The sequence below is a fragment of the Ailuropoda melanoleuca genome, chromosome 7, assembly GCF_002007445.2.
Source record: "Ailuropoda melanoleuca isolate Jingjing chromosome 7, ASM200744v2, whole genome shotgun sequence".
NCBI classification, from domain to species: Eukaryota; Metazoa; Chordata; class Mammalia; order Carnivora; family Ursidae; genus Ailuropoda; species Ailuropoda melanoleuca.
Genome location: NC_048224.1, coordinates 61,807,819 through 61,828,997, shown reverse-complemented (window position 1 = coordinate 61,828,997; position 21,179 = coordinate 61,807,819). Strand labels below are relative to the sequence as shown.

The window sequence follows — 21,179 nt, the reverse complement described above, 5'->3', positions numbered from 1 at the left end:
GCTGCCATTCACTACTGGTTTGTACAGCCACTCAAAACCCATATTAAAAAAATTGTGATTTGAAGTAATAACATTCAAGAAAAGATTATTAGTTCTATGAAGAATAACTGTGAAGTATTCCGGAGAAACAGATCTTTTGAATTTACTTCACATTATCAAACACCTCGCTATTATTCCATTACAATACTAACCCCTTTTTCTCCTAAAATTTAAATAACTTACAGAGATCAAAAGAACTATTCTCCCACCTAGTTTCACATTATGCCTGGAAACATTTATTTTGAAGAATAGTAAATCTTCTTCCTTCTAAAGAACAATCTGGGACAAGGAAAAAACGTTAACTTTATTTAACATTTGCTGGTTGCATGATTTCAACAGATTTTGTATTCCAATTTAGAAGAGACAGTATTTAATAAACTTCTATTTAAATCCAAATGCAAATCATTATACAAACCAAAAAACACAGATCATTCAAAACATCTTGTCAAATAAAAGAAACAAAGGCCAAAAATTTAAAAGTATAATTGTAAATATTTAAATTTAATTTAGATAAATAAAAATATAAAGTTATTTATACTCTAGTCAGTCTGTGAAATTGAGGCACAAAGATAAGAAGGCAGAAAACACAATGTACGTGCTCCTCTGGTTAGGAACCAAATCACATGACTAAAGGTGAAGTTAAGAACTAGACTGGTTACCTGTTTAAAGTTTCCTTGATGAGGAACTCTTTTAAAAAATTATTTTTCAAATAAAAGCTGGGCTGACTGTTAAGTCACATTTATAATGAGCTAAACTCTAAAACTTAAGTTCTTAAATTTAAAAAGTGGAAGAGGAAAGGTCAAAAAAAATAATTTGGTTTGGGAGTCAACTTACTACATTTTCAAGATGATGACAGGATAGTAGCAGTGAACAGAAGAGACTCATGAGAGGTATAAGAAAATACAATTTGATTCAAGCAGAAAGCACACAGAACAAAGTTATTTTTTGATTATAGTGTTGGTTGCCACTAGAGAAAAGCCAATGATGATTCCTATTGATCACAGAAAAATCATCATTACTTGCTTTACAAATCCCCACCATTATGATAAAAATGCTCTTACCTTTATTCCTCAGGTTAGTATGGTATGTAATAATTCTACTGTGCATATTATACAAACATTTGTTGGATTTAAAATAAGACAAGGAATAATAATAAAAATGTGTTTAATGTACAAAACATTGACTTTAAACCAACAGATAATTACAACTGGTTATTTAACTAACATGCTGTTATATATTTTGAAATGCACGGCCTCACCAAAATTTCATCTTTAAACATTGTATAAATAAAAACATTAGACACAATTATCCTTCAAAATAAAGAGCAAAATGGAACAAATGGCAACATCTAAAATAATGTGGTCTTTTGCCAAAGAACACTTCCTTGCTTCCCCCAAAAAAGAACAAACAAAAAAAACCCAAAAAGACTTCCCTACTTTAAGTAATATAAAAGAAAACAAGAAGAATTCATTCAAAGAAAGAAGCCAAAAGGAAAAGTACATTCAGTGTTCTGTGGACAAAAAACAAAATCCTCCATAAAGGATTTTAAAATATTAAAGGTTTGGATTCACAATTATACAATTAGGCAGAAATTTGTACAATAAATGACAGAGAAATCACACTTATCACATGACAATTTTTGTCTCTCAAACTTCAAAGTAAATGATCGAAAGGGTAACTGACAGTAAGACTAAAATGGAGTTTTCCCATCTTTATAATGTAGCCACTAAATACCTTTACTGTTTTGAATCCAAAACAAATTTTCAAAAATAAAACCTCCCGAACAGGGGAGAGTGTTTGTATGTGTTAAATAAAATAAAGCTTTTAAAGCTATTAAAGTAACATTTTGAGTGATACCTCAAAATTGCTACTGTCTTTGATAGAACTAAAGGTTGGATTAGACTAAAACAAAGGCATGTTAGAAGGTGTTAGTATGTTTGTCCTGTGTGTTTCTAAAATTTGAACCTTAATTGCAACACTTTTAACTTTTTAAAATTTATTTTAGAGACAGAGAGCTTGAGCAGGGGAGGGGCAGAAGGCGAGGGAAAGAGAGACTCTCAAGCCGACTCTGTCCTGAGCTTAGAGCCTCACGACCCTGAGATCCTGACTCCAGCTGAAATCAAGAGTTGGACGTTTAACCAGAGGAGCCACCCGGGCGCCCCTAATGGTAAGACAAATTAGTCAGAAGCAACAGTAAAATAACAAAGTAATTTTAAAACTGCACCAAAACTCTTAGCCTCCAAAACCTCCTTCAACTTGGAAAGCATCTTCTTTTAATTTAAAAAATGTTACTTGATATGTGGAGCTGTAGACATTCAAGAACTATACCAAGAATTCTTGTAATTCTCCTAAATAGTATTGTTTAACACTAATCACTTTCATGAAGTGAACTAAATAATATTCTACATATTTCAACCATTTTACCCTTTGTTTCTTTTAGCAATATTTCACAGTTTTGGAGTTATGATGATGTCGTCTTCACACGCTTTAGAAGTGCAACCATAATGAAGTTTTAACATTGAGATGGTTTTCCATGTTATGGATGTATGAACTAATAACTTTTTCTTGGGTAATATCTGACCAAACAAAGCCCAAATTTACACTCATTTTTCTTATCTAGAAAAAAAAAAACCAATGCAACGGACAAAAAAGTGATGTATCTTTTCTAAAAGTAGATTGTAGTAAGACACATACACACACATTTACAGTTTCAAATTAAATATTTTTGGTCTCTAGCCATATAGTCTTTTCAATTTGAAAATCTCCACAAAGATCCACAATTATAAAGGTAAAAAAGAACGAAGTGTTTTAAAACACGTCCTAAGTGTCTAAAACAATTACCTGCTAATGTTCAACACTGATAAAGTAGACTATTTCTATTTGGTGAAATAAAGACACATAAATCTTAGAAAAATAATCCATTTTGTTAAACTATATTGCTGAAAATAAAGATATATCCTAGTTTTGGGTAATAGCTAAGTTATAAAAAGGTAAAAATTCTATTTCAAGTTGTACAGAAAAACTTTCTGAAATGACAAAAATTTTAATGAATTCTATAATCGGGGCAGGGCTTAATGTGTGTACGTTTTTTAAATAAAAAAGCTACCGTATTTGTAATGATAATAACTGTAATATTTTATTAAAGATTTGATAAAGCAGTTGCTATAATAAAAAATTTTAGTTACTCGCCTTGTAGTACCAATCCTGAAATTTCTTACAGCAGTCTTCACTACAGAAATCTCTCACAACACCATCAAGTTCTTTAGTTGCTCCCTTCTTACACAGTTGAGAGCAATAGTTGCAAGTAACACATCTCAATCCTAAACGTCGTGCAAAATCCTGTTTATATAATAGTTTGCAGCCTGAAAAATATAAGGTTTTAATATTAAAACCAAAAAAATACCAAAAACTGTTCTTTGAGGTGAGAAAGAGCTTTTAAGGCAAACAGATCACTAGCTTTATGAAGTGTCTATAAGTTCACATATAAAGTCCTCTTTTTCTGATTAAAACTGAATCTACTATAATCAACAATAACCTGTAAATACTGGAACAGAACATGGAATATTTTATTAGATCTCATGTGCATTCAAATAATGTTCTAAGACTTTCAAATCCAGTAATATCTCATAACTATTTTGTTTGCTCTATTTAAATATAATCTTGAAGTATCATATAGTAAACACACCACAAACAGGCACTGGAGAAATGAAACAGTGTAGACTGTTGAGGAGCACTGAGTAAAACTTAAAGATGTTCTCAACTAAGTAGGCATTTTAGCCTAATTTTCTAGCCTTATCTTTCTGTCACCCTACATGGACCTTCAGGGAAGTAAAACTGGTTTATGGACTTGTTCAAAGAAAACGTTTTGTTATTCTTTTAATAAAATATTTCTTTTATCTACTATATGAATGTATTATTTTAAGTGTTTTTACATATCAACCTTAATCTCTAAAATATGTCTATACGAATTATGTAAGTTTCCATACTTCTTACTCATACTGTGCCACATAAGAATGACCTTGCACTCTTATCTACTGAAATCCTACCAACTCATTACTAAGGAGTTCAAATTAGACCTCCTCTGCAAACTCTCCTGAACCTAGTTTTAAATAATCTTTCCTCTCTGTGAACTCAAACTGCAATTGTTTTCTATTACTTGATTTGGCAATTATTTAAGTACTGTCCTATGACTTCTTTTCTGTTATCATGAACTGTATTTAAAACCTTTTTAATATTTTACCTGTATTAAAGCTTTATCTTTCTAATTAGATTTTGATGGTAGTACTAGGTATTACATCTTTTGTTATTTCTGCCAAGTTCCAGGAGAGAACTAGGTGTAGTTAGTGAAAGCACAAAATACATTACTAAACAAGAAAAAGGCACACATCCTTTTTAAGCTTTTACTGCCTAAAGATACAAGTCCCTCCAATTGAAAATTATAATCTTATATGTCAATTCTCTATTTGCTGCTATTTGTCTATTCATTTAAGTAAAATCTATACACTCTAAATGGTGTTACGATCATGGACAGGTATGTCAGTCATCAACATATATATAATCAGACTTATGAATCACTAAGATTCTCACTGCATAAAAATTCAGGTGTGGAGTTAAATTAATTCAGAATCAATCTTTTCAATGCAACACTATGTCACTTTTCATCACAACTATGATCTTAACAGTAAACATGGTTACCTTTCTCATCAGGTGAAATGTACTCAATTAAACCTATATAAACAGGAATGCCTTGTTTTGTAAGCAGTACCCTCCTACATACATAACCTTATATGTGAAATGTATACTGTATTAGATGAAGGCATTAACTGATTGGACTGATAGATCTCTTGAGTTTTCGGTCATTCAACAACTGCTGGCATTAAGGATTTTCCAACCTTTTTCTTGCCCCTAACCAGCAGTAGAAATCCATATAAAAAGTGGATTGGGGGTGGGGTGAACTAACTGGAAAACAACAGATGAGGATAGCAGATAGAAAAGCTGGGAGAGTTTAGTGCCTAGGGCCAAAGAAAGAATAGAAATTGAAAGCCAGCTTAGAGCAAGAATGTGACAGTTGGGGAAAAGCAATAATAACAAGAGCCCCAAACCCATAGTTACAATCCTGGTTCCTATCTCTGGAGAATTAGAATGAGAACAGGCATTTATTTCTATAATCAGCTGCCTGGTACCAGAGCAGCAAAAGTGTAAACGAGAGGAGAAAAGAATTCTTGAATATACACTAACAAGAGCCAGTGTTTGCCTGGAATCCCAAATTAAAAACCTGAAAGTATTTTCCTATTGTAGTAATGCCACATATGATTTTCTTTCTGGTATACTGAAAACCTCTGTAGGCTAGGCAAGAAGCTGGGCAGGGAAATGAACCCAATGGAAAATAATTCTAATCCACTTTCAGATCACAATTTCTATGTTTACAAAGGACATATGAAGGCTTTTATTTTCAAAACTTCCTTTTAGTGGAAAAAAAGGTTATTAAATTTCTAGAGATAAAATACCTTGAGGCCCAGAGGTCTACAAATTAAAATAACAAAACAAGTCAGTAGAAAATCAAATTCAATTTTTCTTTTTCAGCTACACTAAAATTGTACAGCTACTCTGGACATATGTAGTTATATATTTTGAAAATATTTTGGCAAAAAATTAACATTAAATATTAATAAAAATTATGAACAACACTGTATATACACTTGCCTTCACTACAGAAAGGTCTCTTAACGCCAGAGAAATTTACTGTTTCATGAAGAGTCTTCTCCTCTTGACAGTATTCGCAATATGTAACTATGCAATGCAACTTCTTATAGTCATCTGAACAAGTTTTGCTGCAGAACTGATGCACTTTGTTCTAAATGCACAATGGGAACCTTGGTAAGTATATGACAACCACCTTAAGAACAAGTTTAAGAAATAAACAAGCCACTTTTACAGAAACAATGTTAAATCATTTACCTAGTTAATGTGATTGATATCTTTGGGGATATATTTCCTATAGGCCATAGACAGCTAATTTAACTACTTCAGTGCTATATTTAGAAAAAACTCCACAAAATTCAATACCATTAACTACGCCAAAATTACTCAGTGAAATTGCAAAAGTATCACTAGAACAAGATGGCAGTCTGGTGTTGCTAAGGGAACTGGAGAAATGGGAAGAAAACAATGGAAGATACAACATGTGTAAACTACAGAAAGATGAGAAATATGACATTAACATCAGTTTCACTCAAAAAGAAATATTCTTTGTTGAGTATAGTCAAGTAGACTCAATCACATTCCTACCACTGCTAATAGTAACAGACCTATCATGGATAAAGTATTCAATTTGGGGCCATCACACAGTGAATGTGCTGCTAAACTTTAGACTGAGTTGGAACCCTTGAACAGAGCGAGGTTAGCATTATTTAGTCATTTCTCCTGGCCCCAACCTACAACTGCCAGAGCTACTTTCCAGAAACCAGCCAAACACAAACAAGTTACAATTCCCAGGGCAACACCTTTTCCCCTCTGTTATTATGGAGGACACAGACTAGGTCTAATCCATCTACCTAACAGGTGGCAAAGGTAGCTGAAGACCAAGATAAGGAAGGTGAAAGAGTCTAGGAAGCAACTCAAGTAATAAGTAATCAGTGGAAAGTTGCCCCATCGTGAACATATAGCTTGTAAGAGGAAAAACAGCAACAAAGAAACCACAACTGCCAACCATGGAATGAGAAGAAAGAGGCCCCTGAATTCTCAATCACCTGAGGGACAGGCTCAACTCTCATTCAGTTTGATAGACAGTGTTTCTTAACTCCCTCCAACACTTAACCTCCATGTAAATAAAAGCAACACCAAGACTACAAAAGCCAGGTAGCACTAACATGGAGATGGTAGAAAGGACCTCAATTTCATCTAGTAGTATAAAAATTCAATCTAGGCAGGATTTTTATTCCCTATATAACATTATTCTCTGTGCTTGCTTATGGATTTCTTTCCCCATCCCCTACCATTCCTTTATTCTCACTAGGCCTTCAACATTTTTTCCTGCTATGATTTAAAGAAGGTGTTAGTCATGCCAGCAACAGTCTCCAAGAATAATTTAAGTGCTCTTGAGAAAGCACCAAACACAACAGCAAACTAAATAATTTTCTATGGACTAAAGTGTTAAAATAATGAAATTTCAGATTTCCAAAGTACTTTAGTAATCATTAGTCAGGTTCTGGTTATCACCTTTCTCCTAGGACTCAGCTACTGAGTGACTTAAAAATAGCCACTAACAAGTTTTAGCCTAAGAGCAACCTACTGTTAGTACTATGTCTTGTACACCATTTTATTACATATTCCATGCCCTCAAAAAAGGTGAAAAGAAAGAATGGCCAAAGATGAACACTGATCAAGAAAGCAATATGCAGCCAAGTCCACCTGTCTGTCCATCCATCCATCCAACCATGCATTCATTCATCACTGCTCCCTTAAACAAAAAATAATGATCAGGTGTTGCTAATGGCAAAAATATATGGCAAAGTAAATTAATAAACTGGTGAAAGCAAGAGTGATGAGAAAGGGAAAGTAAAATAAGTTTATATTAGGATTCGTTTATTAAAACAATTATAAAATGTTAAATGACAACATGGTAAATGACTAACAAATTCTAATTTGTACAGGTAGCAGGCAATACAAAATATTATAGTTCAGACAATATTTATAAGGATGGGGGTAAAATGGAAAAATACAGCACAAATAGATGCTCCAAGTATGTAGCTAAACGAAGGAACATCCCATACATTACAAATATAATGTATAGAGAATATGACTTCAATAAACAGATCCTTTGTTGATGCTCTTCCCACAAAAGAAAGTAAATGATTCAATCATCACAAAATCTGAAGAACTAATCCTTATCCACTAAGAAATAGGTCATCAAATGCAAACACCATTATTATTTTACTAGACTCTCATTTAAGCAAGATATTATAAATAACAAAATAGGACTTGCCTCCCATTCCAGGATTTCTGGCTTTGAACAAAAGGAATTTTTGCAATAGTTGCATTTCAACTGAATATCACTTGGAGCTACAAACTGACCATTTGAAGATGACTGCATACTTAGAGCCTAAAACAAAGAACAAAACATACTGAGTCTGACACAGATCTTAGAATTTTTATTTGTAATTATTGTTAAATACTATGTCCAGAAAATAGTATGTTTCTTGCTTGAATATTTCCTCAACACATAAAAATGTATTTCTGAATTTTGTCCTTAAAATTACTTACTAGTACACTAAGTTTTATGAAGCTGAAATTCATTTTTTATTCAGGATTACTACTTATTTTAAAATAATATGAAAAAGGAAAAAATCATACAGCTCAAATAGATTTTTTATCTTTAAAAAAACTTAAGCAAAGAATAGTTAAGGTTAACCGGGTTCTGAACTAGTATTTAAATATTTAAAAAAATACCTGGCTCCAAGTTCTCTCCAACAGCTATTTTAAGTAGTAATTTGTCCCATGTGCAATACTGCTATCACTTTAATTCCAAGTCCATCAGTGAAAACAGCCTATAATACTTTTTAAAATTGATCCTTTCTTTTACAAAGTTAGGGGGAAAAAGATTTACAGACTGGAATTGATACCGATAATTTTAGTTTTATTACATTTTAAAAAGTTAAAACAATTTACAGGGGCGCCTGGGTGGCACAGCGGTTAAGCGTCTACCTTCGGCTCAGGGCGTGATCCCGGCGTTGGGATCGAGCCCCACATCAGGCTCCTCCGCTATGAGCCTGCTTCTTCCTCTCCCACTCCCCCTGCTTGTGTTCCCTCTCTCGCTGGCTGTCTCTATCTCTGTCAAATAAATAATTAAAAATAAATTCTTTAAAAAAAAAAATTCCTTAAAAAAAAAAGTTAAAACAATTTACAGAATAGGAAAAGATATAAGCATACATGGACTTAAAATGTTTTTTCTAGGGGCACCTGGGTGGCTCAGTCAGTTGAGCATCCAACTGTTGGTTTCCACCCAGGTCATGATCTCAGGGTTGTTGGATCAAGCCTTGCATAGGACTCTGCCTTCAGCAGGGAGTCTGCTTGAGATTCTCTATTTTCTCTTTTTCCCTATCCCTCTGCTATCGCCCCACCACCGACTTATGCATGCTCAAACACATCGGGGGGGGGGGGGGGGATGGAAGCACCCCNGGGGGGTGTGATGGAAGCACTCCCTCTCTCTCTAAAATAAATCTATCTTAAAAAAAAAAAGTTTTGTTCTAATTTCTAACCTGAGTAGTGAGTACACTGATATTTAATTATCATTCTCTAATATATTTTACACATTATATATAATCTTCTGCATATAGAAGTTAAAATTTTTTCAGGGTGGCAGTGAAGAGAGAGAAAAAATCTTTATACAAAAAACCTTATCATTTTTTTAAAATTCTGCATATATCGTACAACCCAATTAAAAATTTGTTAAAAAAGAAAACATGCAGATTTAAGATAGTAACTATTAGATGAATAAATTCTTTAAATAAAGACCAGCAACTGTGCCCTTGATGTTTCAAAAAAAAAAAAATTGTGTAAGTCCATTAAAGTTAACTATTCTTTCAAAATAAATGAATATTATCCTATTACCTTATTTTGAAATGGAAACATCATCTAATGAAAACATAAAGTTCAAAATCTATGGTGTGCTTTACGATAAAGAGAAAGAAAAAAAAATGGTGCTTTTCTATTCTTTGTATCACTTTCATGCAGAGTTACAGTGATGAGGCTGTCTACACTTATCTGGATGCATTCCCCAGAAATAAGAGTTTACATTAAATGTTTCTTTAAAATATACAATGTACATATATACAAACTGTCTCTTCAAATAATGGGCAATACAAGTTGCAGTTAAATAAAAAAAGTAGTTAAAACATTTTCTATTCACATTTCAGTTTACCAACATCAAAAATAAAGTTGAAATCTGAGAAGCAGCATGCCAAAGACACTGTTGTTCTCTCATCTAATTAATCCCTACTCCTTAATTTCTAGTTTAAAAAAAGCCAACAAGTGAGAAGCGATATTTACCACTCAAAGGATGTATCAATGGCCAAGATCACAACTTCCAAAATAAAAGTTTAGTCATGAAAATGGTTTATTACCTAAACTCAGTCAAGGATATAACTATTAATAAAAACAACATTCACCTGGCTGAATTAAAAACCACCTCAATTTAAATGCTAATAATGGTTGTAACTACTCTAACATACTTAAGACACTGCATTTTCAGGTTAACACAGAACACAGTGTCTGCAGCACTGTACAACCGCTGGAAGATTATCCTGAAGCACTGGTTTGAACCTTTCAGTACCTTGAAATTTTCACCTACAGCAAGGTAAACCTACCTACTCGTACCACTTAACTAATGCTAAATTCCCTTTTCAACTACCCCTTCCAAATGGTCAATGAGTTTAAATTTGAACACTTCTAGTAATGCTACCTTCTGAGATTATCCATAATCTAACTTTGAAGAACTATGCCAGAAAGTTCTTTACATTTATGAAAATGAACGTCTCCCTAAACTGATCTTATCTTAAATTAGGGTCTACTATAACAAGTCCCATCCCCATTTTACATGGCATATTTCTAATATATGAAGAAAACATTTATGTTCATCACTTCCAGGCTAAATATACCCATGTTCTTCACCCATTTATCATAAAACAGAATTCCCCTTAAAAGTCACATGTTATTGAAACCATTGACTAAGAAAATAGTACACATCAGGCACTGAGCTCAATTATACTAAAATTTATTTTCCTCCAAGTCTACCGTAAACAACAATTAAAAAGTCAATTAGATCCTCCATGCTAAATGGTGAGCTGCTGCAGCTATATCTACTACTGTGACTCTATAATCTCTACCCTGCAGTTTGACTCTCAACAAACTACATAGAAGTTAGCACATTTAATAAAAATAAAGCATATTACACTGTTTATTTTCTATGTGTATTTATATTGGGAGTGAGAGTTATCCAAAATAAATAACAAACCTGAAATTTAGCCACACAACTGGAATTGCAAAAGTTATACAGTTTCCCATCAGGCATTGTGGCTTGATATTGAGGTAAAGAGTTTCGCTTACAAAAATGGCAAATAATTCCCAAACCTAGGAGAGAAAAAGTACATATCTGATTTCTTTATGAAGTGATAAAAGTCTAGAACAAAATTTTAACTGACCTCTGAGAATAATTTTTTTTTAACGGAAACTTCTATAAACTATTCTTTTTAATTTCCAAGATTATTTGCACCTTAAAAAATACCATTATAAAGAGTCTGACATCATGTCTTTAAAATATACACAGACACATGAAACAATCTCAATTTTCGATCTTTGGAAGGAAAAACAATTTTAGCTAAGAATGGAGACATGGACAGAACTTCACCAATAACTTAAAACTAAAGAAAACCAAAGAAATATGGAATGGTCAAAACCACTAAAAAAAGTCTTCAGTAAGAAAGTTTAATGTGATAAATAAAAACTGTTTACGAGTTAAAAACAAGTATAAAAACGAAGTTAAGGGGAAAGAGTAGTTAAGAAATTGCTCATGTTATTAAGGTTTTTTTAACTCTCCAAATACCTGAAACTTACTTTGTGATTTTGCATATTTTGTCTTGTGACTGTTCATGCAAGCAGTTGAACAATATGGCTCCATATATCCATTAGGACCTATACACTGAGTCATATCAAAAAACCTGCACTGTGTCCGGCAACCAGTACAAGTGGTCAGTTTTCCATATTTCTAAAATTTGAAACATAAAAAGATAATTAAGAAAACTATAACTTATTTAGAAAAAAATTATATTTTTCAGTACACCTTTTCTCTCTGCAAAACAATTTTGTTAATCTCTAATCAGGTTTAGTGGGTCAGAAATCTTCATCTGGATGCAAACTGTTAACTACAATGCAGCTAAATCAGGTTCAAACAAAAGTAATGATCTTAGCTAAGTCTCCTTCAAAAAATAGGGTTTTTCTCTATTAATTAGTTTAATAGAATCCCCACCTATATAGGTAAAGTATAAACTGAAAAACAAAGGCACAGTATTTTGTTTACCATGACGCACTTCTTTGTCATTTGACGGAAGAAATTAAATGGACCTACAAAGTATAAGCCTTAATAATCAAATGACTATGCTCCTTCAGAAGAAAAATTTGATCTTAAATATTTTTTTCCACTGAGCTGTGCTGTTGTCTCAAGAACTTTTGGAACTTCTCTTAAAGCCAATTAACCACCTATGTATAGTACATTTAAAACCTCATTCAACCATGATAAAACACCATCATTTTAGATGGTGCTTTTTTTTTTTTTTTAAATGTCATTTAACAAGATCTGGGGCTACTAACTAAAGCTAGTAATTAGTCAACAGACAAGACTGTTCAGTCCCTCTGGCAAGAGTATTTGCCAACACGCAATTCAAAGAAACAAGGTAAAATATATAATGGTAAGACCGAAGGAGGTACACTTTGAAAATTACTAGACAAAAGCAATATTACTGAAATATACATAGTCTTACAAAAATACAAATACAGCAGATGAACTGGTGTATTTCTATTAAAAACATGATAGTCACAATTAGAAATCAAACATAAGGAAAAGCAAGTCTTTAGAAAGTGCAACTTGTATTTGATCTTTCTTCCGAGTGGTTACACAACTATCAAGCCGCTAAATCAAATATCACATATCATACTGCAAAATAATTGCATCCATTTTTCCACCTGATGTTGATATTCTTTAATCACTGTCATACCTAACAGCATCTAGTACAATATAATGATATTAAAAGGCCTCAAAATGTTCCATGGATGGATGACCAACAAATGTCAGGCAAGATGACAATCAGGCCAAAAATAACAAAATGGGTAAACTGCATGGACAAATATCATAAGCGCCACAGGATTTTAGAAAATAAAGGTAATAAATTGAAGGTAAAATAACCAAAACCAAATAACTAACATCAACATCAAAAAAAGGAAAAAAAAAAAACTTTCTCAGCATACAACAAATGGAAGTTATAAAAAAAATAACTGGTACCATAAAAAATAAGCAATGCTGCCTATTCCTCATTTACTTAAATCCCACTTCATAGAAGTCCTAAGTTTTACTTTTCAAAGTGGAAATCAACCCATTCTTCAATCTCTCATACACTGCAAAAAGAAATACTTATCAACAGTAAAAGAATGGTAACAAGGAACAGAAAAGAATAACTGCAAACCTATTAAGTCTAATTATGACTTTCCCAGTGTTACAAAGACAATAAAGGAGAATGCTGGCTTTTTGCTTGAAATGACAAAATATTTTCCGGAGGCCTATATAATAATTCAAATTTTTATAATGGGAGAAGAGTCAAAGAAAACACATCAATAAAACAATGAAAGGAAAAATAATTTTTAAAATCTGGCACCACAATACAAATTAGGAATACTAAAAATATCAGGACACTTGCCATTAGATCACAGGATTACACAGAGAAAAAGCAAGCAGCTCTCAGTAGATTCTTGTACAAGACCTGCATGTAGCAGCACCCATCAAGAATTCTTTTATTAATATAAATGAAGTCCAACCATCTAATCTAATCTTGGATTAGAATTTTTTTTTAACTTATTAGAAACATCCTTTAAGTTGACAATAATTTTATTGGCAGAATGGTTAAGTAATTAGTAAGTTTTAAGACGTACCAATAAAAAGTAGACCAGTTGAATTGGGTCAAGTAAACAAGGAGCTAAGCAACTGGTCCACACTGACAAATACTTTTATCTGAAGAGAATGAGAAAGTACTATCAGAAAGATAGAATCATTAATATTGAAAATATTTTAACACAGCCACTTTCACAGCCACCACTATTTCAAAAATAAAAGGACCCATTTAATGAAAGAACATTAGTAAAAAAAAAAGAAATATCTGTTCATGCCATGTTTTCTGTTCTTTGTATAAACAATCAAAATATGTAAATTTCATTCATCCTACAAATAGACACCGAGTGAGTTAAAAAATGAAATTAACTGTAATAAATTCATAATTATTATATTCCCCATGCAGACATGGGAGAAAATAAACCTACTCACAAATTCAGTGAAAAAGAATAAGGTAAAACTAATTAAACAAGATACTGGTAAGGGAAAGGTGTATATATAATGGGGAATTTATGGCAAATTGGCTCATTTTCAGTCTACTCATTAAAAAATGGTACATTTAAATTTTACCCAATTCCATATGAATATAAAAATTAATCATCACATGATTTTACATAAAACCTCCTAATTTATTCTTTTACATGTATGTAATACATAATTCTTTTACTACATTTTGACCAAGTGAGTGAACCACATGGGAAGGTACTCAAGAGATAAAAGCTTGATGTACTTGAAATTGAGGGGCACTCTACTAAATGTCCTGTAGTATTCAAAAAATGTCAAGGTCATGAAAGACAAAGACTAGGGAACTATTTCATATTAAAGCTGACAGGACTTCCAACCCCAGCCATGATGGAGTACAGAGACTAGATTTAACCTCCCACTTTTAAAAACCAGAAAACTACACAAAAGATATGAAACAATGGCTTTTAAACATTCCACAAAACATAATATAACTCATTATATAGAAATTTTTAAAAATCAAGCTATGGAAACAGATCTAGAAATGACAGCTAAGAAAATACAAGGCAAAAATGTTAAAAGAACTATGATAAATATGCTGATATATTCAAGAAAGCAGTAGAGGAAAACATGAACATAATGAAGAAAGGAGTAGAAGATATAAAAAAGACCCAGATGGAACTTCTAGAGATGAGAAATGCAAGATCTGAGACATAAAATATACCACATGGGACTAACAGTGTATTAGAAAAGATAAGTAAAATTAAAGATACAACAACAGACATTCTGCAAAATGAAGAAGAAAAAAAAAAGACGAAAAAAGAAAACCAATAAATAATACAGCAACAGGGACCATGGGACAACAGCAGGAAATCTAACATATCTGGAATTGGGGTCTCAGGTAGGGGTTGGGGGGGGGGCGAAAAACATTTTTAAAGAAATAATGGCCTATGGTCCAGGATTGGATCCTAAACAAGAAGTAATTTTTTTTTCCATTTGCTGCAAGGGACATTAATGTTTTAAAATTTGAATAAGGTATATAGATTAATCATATAGCAGGAGTATGTCAATATGAAATTCCTTGTACTACAGTTATAATTATTAATTGTACATATTTATTATACACATATTTATGTACTAATCCATTCACCTAGATTAAGAAATATGAATTTGGAAATTTTTACAAAATAAAGGATTTTTATTATCTTTCAGGTAGGCACAAGAGAGGACCTTTTATATCCTAGGTAAATGCCTACTCTGGACAAGGTACTGTGCATAAATTTTTTATCTGAAAATAATTTTTAATAAAAATACCTAAAAGCAAATGAGCATATCACAATACATGTAAAATTTAGTGAAATAAATTTTGCCTATGATAACATGAGAAAACATCATCATCTGACAATATTTTAAGTTCATAAATTTTAATATACTTCAAAATCCACATGATTTTTCAGTTACATAATAAAGACAGTAGTGGTACATGAAATTGTCAAGGGCTTAACTACAGCTACATTCCTGCTTACCTCGGGCTGCATTAAGAAAGAGTCCTGCATGTGGTCTCGAACCTCCTTCAGAAAGCTTGGATGGCTACCTACCTAAAAAAATATTTAAAAAACATTAAAAAAAAAACATATAAAGAGACTGCTTAATTGAAAGACAAATAAGCAAATCAGTAAAAGTTGATTCTTAATTGTCTGTTTGTGTCTTAAAACTCATTCCAACTTTTAAAAATGCCTCTGTCCTATCCCCAGTGCCATTGTTAAATTATTTTAATTATCCTATAAGAAAAAATCATTTAATGATAAAACAATAATAACAGGTAACAAATTATAAATATAAACAGACCTTTAAACTTACTTGACTTGCCTCTAAGTAGACCTAGACAAAAAAAAAATTACTTATTTCTCTTAGATGACAATGTATTCTAAGATCTCATTATAGCCTATGGTACCTCAAAACATTCTAAATTAAGTGATTTGAAGATTATGCAGGTACAGTTTTCATTACTGGCAAATGGGTTGTTTTGGAAACTCTTTTTAGAGCACATGACAGCTTACAGCACATATGAACATACATCTTTACTCCTTGCAGAAAGCATCCTGCTTTCCATTAAAGTCAAAATACCATACGAGAAAATGGAAAATAAAATATTGAAAGAGAAGTGTTAAGTATTATACAGTCTCCACTGCCAGGATCTAGATTATTAATTACCTGTATCAGTACATTCCAGAAACTAATTCAGCAATGGGGATATAAACAATGGCAGCTAAGTTAAATGTTAGAGAAAAATGTCAAAAGGGGAGGGGGAGGGCAAGGGTAAGAAAAGATCACCATACAGTTTTAGTTCCCCCAGATTATAGGAAAAGACCTTCACTATAGCATCTTGTGTAGTGGTTTCCAAACATGTCTGATTGTGTTCCCTTGTCAAGTAACAATGTATATGCGTGGATTTCCATTTATTTACTTGTAAATTATGAACATGCAATATATGAATTACACATGAAAATATTTTACAGAATGAAAGATGAAAAACTTTTAAAATAATTTTTATTTTATTTAATCATAGTACAAAGAGTATTTTCTATAGCCATTAGAATGGAATCATTTGGTGTCAGTGGAGGCTATGTGGGGAGCAGTAAAGGAGGTATTCCTACTCCTCCCAGTTAGGGTGGATCAGCCAAAGCCCAGAGGGGAGCCAGAATTCCTACCTTCACCCAGCAATAACAAGGAGCCCACCTCAACAGGTATCAACAGAGGCCAAATGGAGGGCCTGGATTACAACCCCTACCCCTTCCTACCCCTACCACAGCAGTGTCAAATAAAAGCCAGCTAAAGAAGAAGGTTTTAATAAGATCCAGAACATAATAACACAATACCAAAAATTTCCAGGCTTTGATTAAAAATAAAATCATGTATCCTATCAAAACCCAGAGAAACAACAATTTGAATGGAAAAAGACGCCTGGGTGGCTTAGTTGGTTAAGCATCTGCCTTCAGCTCAGGTCAGGATCCCAGACCCCCGGGACTGAGTCCACATCGGGCTCCCGGCTCAGTGGGGAGTCTGCTTCTCCCTCTGCCCTTCACCCCTCTGCTGTTGTCTCTCTCTCTCCCCCCCCCAAATAAAGAAAATCTTTTAAAAAAATTAAAAATAAAAATAAATGGGAAAAGATGATCAGTAGATGCCAACAATGACAGAGATGTTAGAATTATGACAAAGATTTTTAAAGCAGCCAAGATAAAAATGTTTCAACAAAGAAAAAAACATACTTAACAATGAAAAAACAGAAATTCATATAAAAAAATAGGAGATATAAATAAGAACTAAATGGAAATTCTAGGACTCAAAAAAACCAGTAACAGAAATTTTAAAAATCAACAGATAGGGTAAGTCAAAAGAATGCAGGAGCCAAGTGAAAGTGCTCCCAATGGCCAAAGCTAGAAAATTTTGATCAACAAAATAAAACTGTATTTTATTATAGCCCAAAATTATAAAATATCTATGAGTCCCTACTAATATTAATAAATGACTGAATAAATTAATAAATGTAGGAGAAAAAGACCAATCTCTTATGCAGAAAAATTCCAATTAGCTGTATACTCCACCCTAAAGGAGACAGTGACTTCATTCTCAAGAATACAACAAGGGGAGAGCCTGGATGACTCAGTCAGTTAAGGACTGACTCTTGATTTCAGCTCAGGTCCTGATTTCAGGGCCCTGCCTCAGGCTCAGCGCAGGGCATGGAGCCTGCTTAAGATTCTCTCTCTCTCTCTCTCTCTCTCTCTCTCTCTCTCTCTCTCCCTCCCCCTCACCCTTTGCTCCTCTCCCCTGCTGGGTGCACACTCACTCTCAAAAAAAAAAAAAAAAAAAAGAGTACAACATGGAAATGGGGTGGAGAATTTACAATGGAGAATCCTGACAAGTGCTACTTCAGCAAGGTGATCAATATCAACAGTAATTTAAATCATGTTGACAGATGTACTCTTGTGATGAAAATGGCAGTGCAAAAAGTAAACACCTCTGTGACATTCTTCCTAAAAACATATAGCTCCAATTTGTCTAATGATGAGAAAACTTCAAAATCCAATAGAGGGGCATCTTACAATATATCTAAATCTAAACTGTCAAGGTCACTGAAAACTAACAAAAGTCTGACAAAATGTCATAACCAAGACTAGCCTAAGGTAACATGATTACTGGATATAATGTGGTATCCCAGATGGGATCCTGTAAAGAAAATGGGCATTATGTAGAAGTTAAGGAAATCTGAATAAAATATAGACTTTACAAAATAACAAATATATTAATGCCAGTTCATTAACTGCAACAAATGTTATCTTACTGATTTAAGGTATCAATAAAAGACCATCACAGGAGAACTCTGTACTATCTGCTTAATTTTTCTGTAACACTAAAACCATTCTAACTCTTAACTATAGAAAACAAACAGAGGGTCGCTGGAGGGGAGGTGGGTGGGGGATGGGGTAACTGGGTGATGGGCATTAAGGAGGGCATTTCATGTAATGAGCACTGGGTGTTATATGCAACTGATGAGTCACTAAACTCTACCTCTGAAACTAAAAAAAACCCCAAAAAACAAAAAACACCATTCTAAAAAAAATTATTAGTAAACAACAAGAGAAAACCCCAACCAATAGCAGAATGGAGAAGATAGAGGAAAGAATCATTGCAGGGAAATATAGAAATTATCCAAACTTAAGTGAAAGAAAACAGACTTGGATGGAAAAAATAAAAAAGAACAGAGCCTCAGGGATCTGTAGGACTATAAAAAATATACAGAAATTCAGGCTCCCTATTTGGCCTCTTTCAACAAAGAATAAAAGTCACTACAGTCCTGGAGGGAGAGAAGGAAGAGGATAGGGTTGAAAAAGTACTCAAAGGAACACTGCAAATTAGGCAGAAGATACAAACCTATGGATAAAAGAAGCTGAGCAAATCCCAGAAAGGGAAAACTAAACGAATCACAATATTATCACAGTCAAATTTCTGAAAATTTTAAATAAAATTTAAATTTGAATAAAAATGAAGACAAAAAAAATCTTGAAACCAGCAACAGAAAATGAATGACAAAGCTATAAAAGAAATACACTTGGAATTACAGCATAGAAAGACAAAACACCTTTAGTCAATAGCCCCTCTACTTGAACAACCACCACAGGAACAATATGGCACTAACCCCACCCACACGAGAAAAGGCAAGTGGAGAGCTTAGACTCTACCTTGGCCTGGCTGCAATGCAGTGCCCCACTGCAGCAACCCAGCTATGGTGATGTGAGAAAAGGCGAAGTAGGGAGCCTAAACTTCTATCCTATCAGGAAGTAACAAGGTACCCTGTCACCTACCACCTCAAGATGAGAACTGGTAACGTAAGGACTTCCACCAGCAGTAACAAGGCCCAAACTGAAATTACAGTCTGAAGAGCAGAAAGAAAAAAAAACAACAAAGAAAAGTGAACAAATCCTAAGGAACCTATATAACAGATCAAGCAGACCAACATGTGCATTATGAGAGTCCCAGAAGAATAGACAGAACAAAGAATGATTATTTTAAGAAATAATAGCTGAGGTCAACTGGGTGGCTCAGAGCTCTGATACCAGGATCCTGCGATGGATTCCAGCACAGGGCTCCCTGCTCAGTGGGGAATCTGCATTCTGCTTCTCCCTCTCCCTCTGCCCCTTCCCCTGCTCCTGCTCTTTCTCCCGCTTTTTGTCTCAAATAAATAAAGACTTTAAAAAAAAAAAAAAAGGAAGAAAACAAAGGGAAAGAAAGAAAGAAAGAAAGAAAGAAAGAAAGAAAGAAAGAAAGAGAAAGAAAGAAAGAAAGAAGACTGAAAACTTCATAAATTTGATGAGGCAAAACTAATCTACAAAGCTGAAAAGCACAACAAATTTTAAGTAGGATAAACTCAAAAAGACACACAACAGTACACAATATAATCCAATTGTTGAAAGACAGAGATTCTTGAGTAGCAAGAGACAAGCTATTTATCAAGTACAAAGAATCCTCAATAAGATTTTCCACCAATTTCTCATCAAAGACCGTGGAAACCAAAAGGCAGTGAAATGACATATATAAAATGCTGAAAGAAAAAAACTTTCAAACAAAAATCTGGCAAAACTATTATCCAAACATGAAGAAGAAATAAAGACATACCCAAGTAGAAAACTGAGGGAATTTGTCACCACTAGATCTACTCTACAAGAAATGCTAAAGAGAGTCAAAGATTTATGCCGAACTGGAAAGGAAACTAGACAGTAACTCCAGCAGAATGAAGAAATAAGGATCTTTAGTAAAAGTAACTACATGGGCAAACATAAAACGCAATAGTGCTGTATTTTCAGTTTGTAAGTCCAATTTTTATTTCCTACATGATTTTAAGAACAAATGCACAAAACACAATTGCAAGTCTATGTTATTATGCAAACAATGTTTAAGATGTAATTTATTACAACATAAATGAGGGTGGGGCTATACGGGAGCAGAGTTCTTAAATGCCAATTATCACCTCAAAATAGATATAAAATTTAGGATGTTAAATGTCAACCACATTCAGCAGCATATTGAAAGTATTACATACCACAACCAAGTGGGATTTATCCCAGTAATGAAAACAGTGGTTCAATAAAAAATAATGAATATAATAAAACACATGAACACAATGAAGGTAAAAACCATTTGATAATCTCAAATGGTAAAAGAAAGATTGACAAAATCCAACACACTTTTATGATTTAAAAAAAAAAACCCTCAACAAACTAAGAATAGAAAAAAACTACCTCAACATAATAAATGCCATATATGAACAACCCCACAGCTAACGTCAGACTCTATCTACAAAGACACAAGGTTTTTCCTGTTAAGATCAGGAACAAAACATGGCTGCACAATTTCACCACTTCTTCTAGTCTACAAAATAGTGAAACTTCTGGCCAGAACAGTTAGGAAAAAGAAATAAAAGGCATCTAAATTGGAAAGGAAGAGGTAAAACTGTTATTCGCTGATGGTA

At 33.2% G+C, this 21,179-nt stretch overlaps 1 protein-coding gene across 4 annotated transcripts in view; it reads right to left on the bottom strand.

The window, feature by feature from the left end:
* Nucleotides 1-21,179, bottom strand: part of ZMYM2 (zinc finger MYM-type containing 2) — a 104,194-nt gene that overhangs the window by 37,140 nt on the left and 45,875 nt on the right. For all 4 annotated transcript variants that reach the window (XM_034664947.1, XM_034664949.1, XM_034664948.1 and 1 more), the window contains 6 exons: nucleotides 15,679-15,750; nucleotides 11,650-11,800; nucleotides 11,051-11,166; nucleotides 8,024-8,140; nucleotides 5,743-5,893; nucleotides 3,229-3,401 (listed from right to left, as the gene is read on the bottom strand). In XM_034664947.1, the coding sequence (XP_034520838.1) occupies nucleotides 3,229-3,401; nucleotides 5,743-5,893; nucleotides 8,024-8,140; nucleotides 11,051-11,166; nucleotides 11,650-11,800; nucleotides 15,679-15,750 (780 nt within the window). The remainder of the gene's footprint in view (nucleotides 1-3,228; nucleotides 3,402-5,742; nucleotides 5,894-8,023; nucleotides 8,141-11,050; nucleotides 11,167-11,649; nucleotides 11,801-15,678; nucleotides 15,751-21,179) is intronic.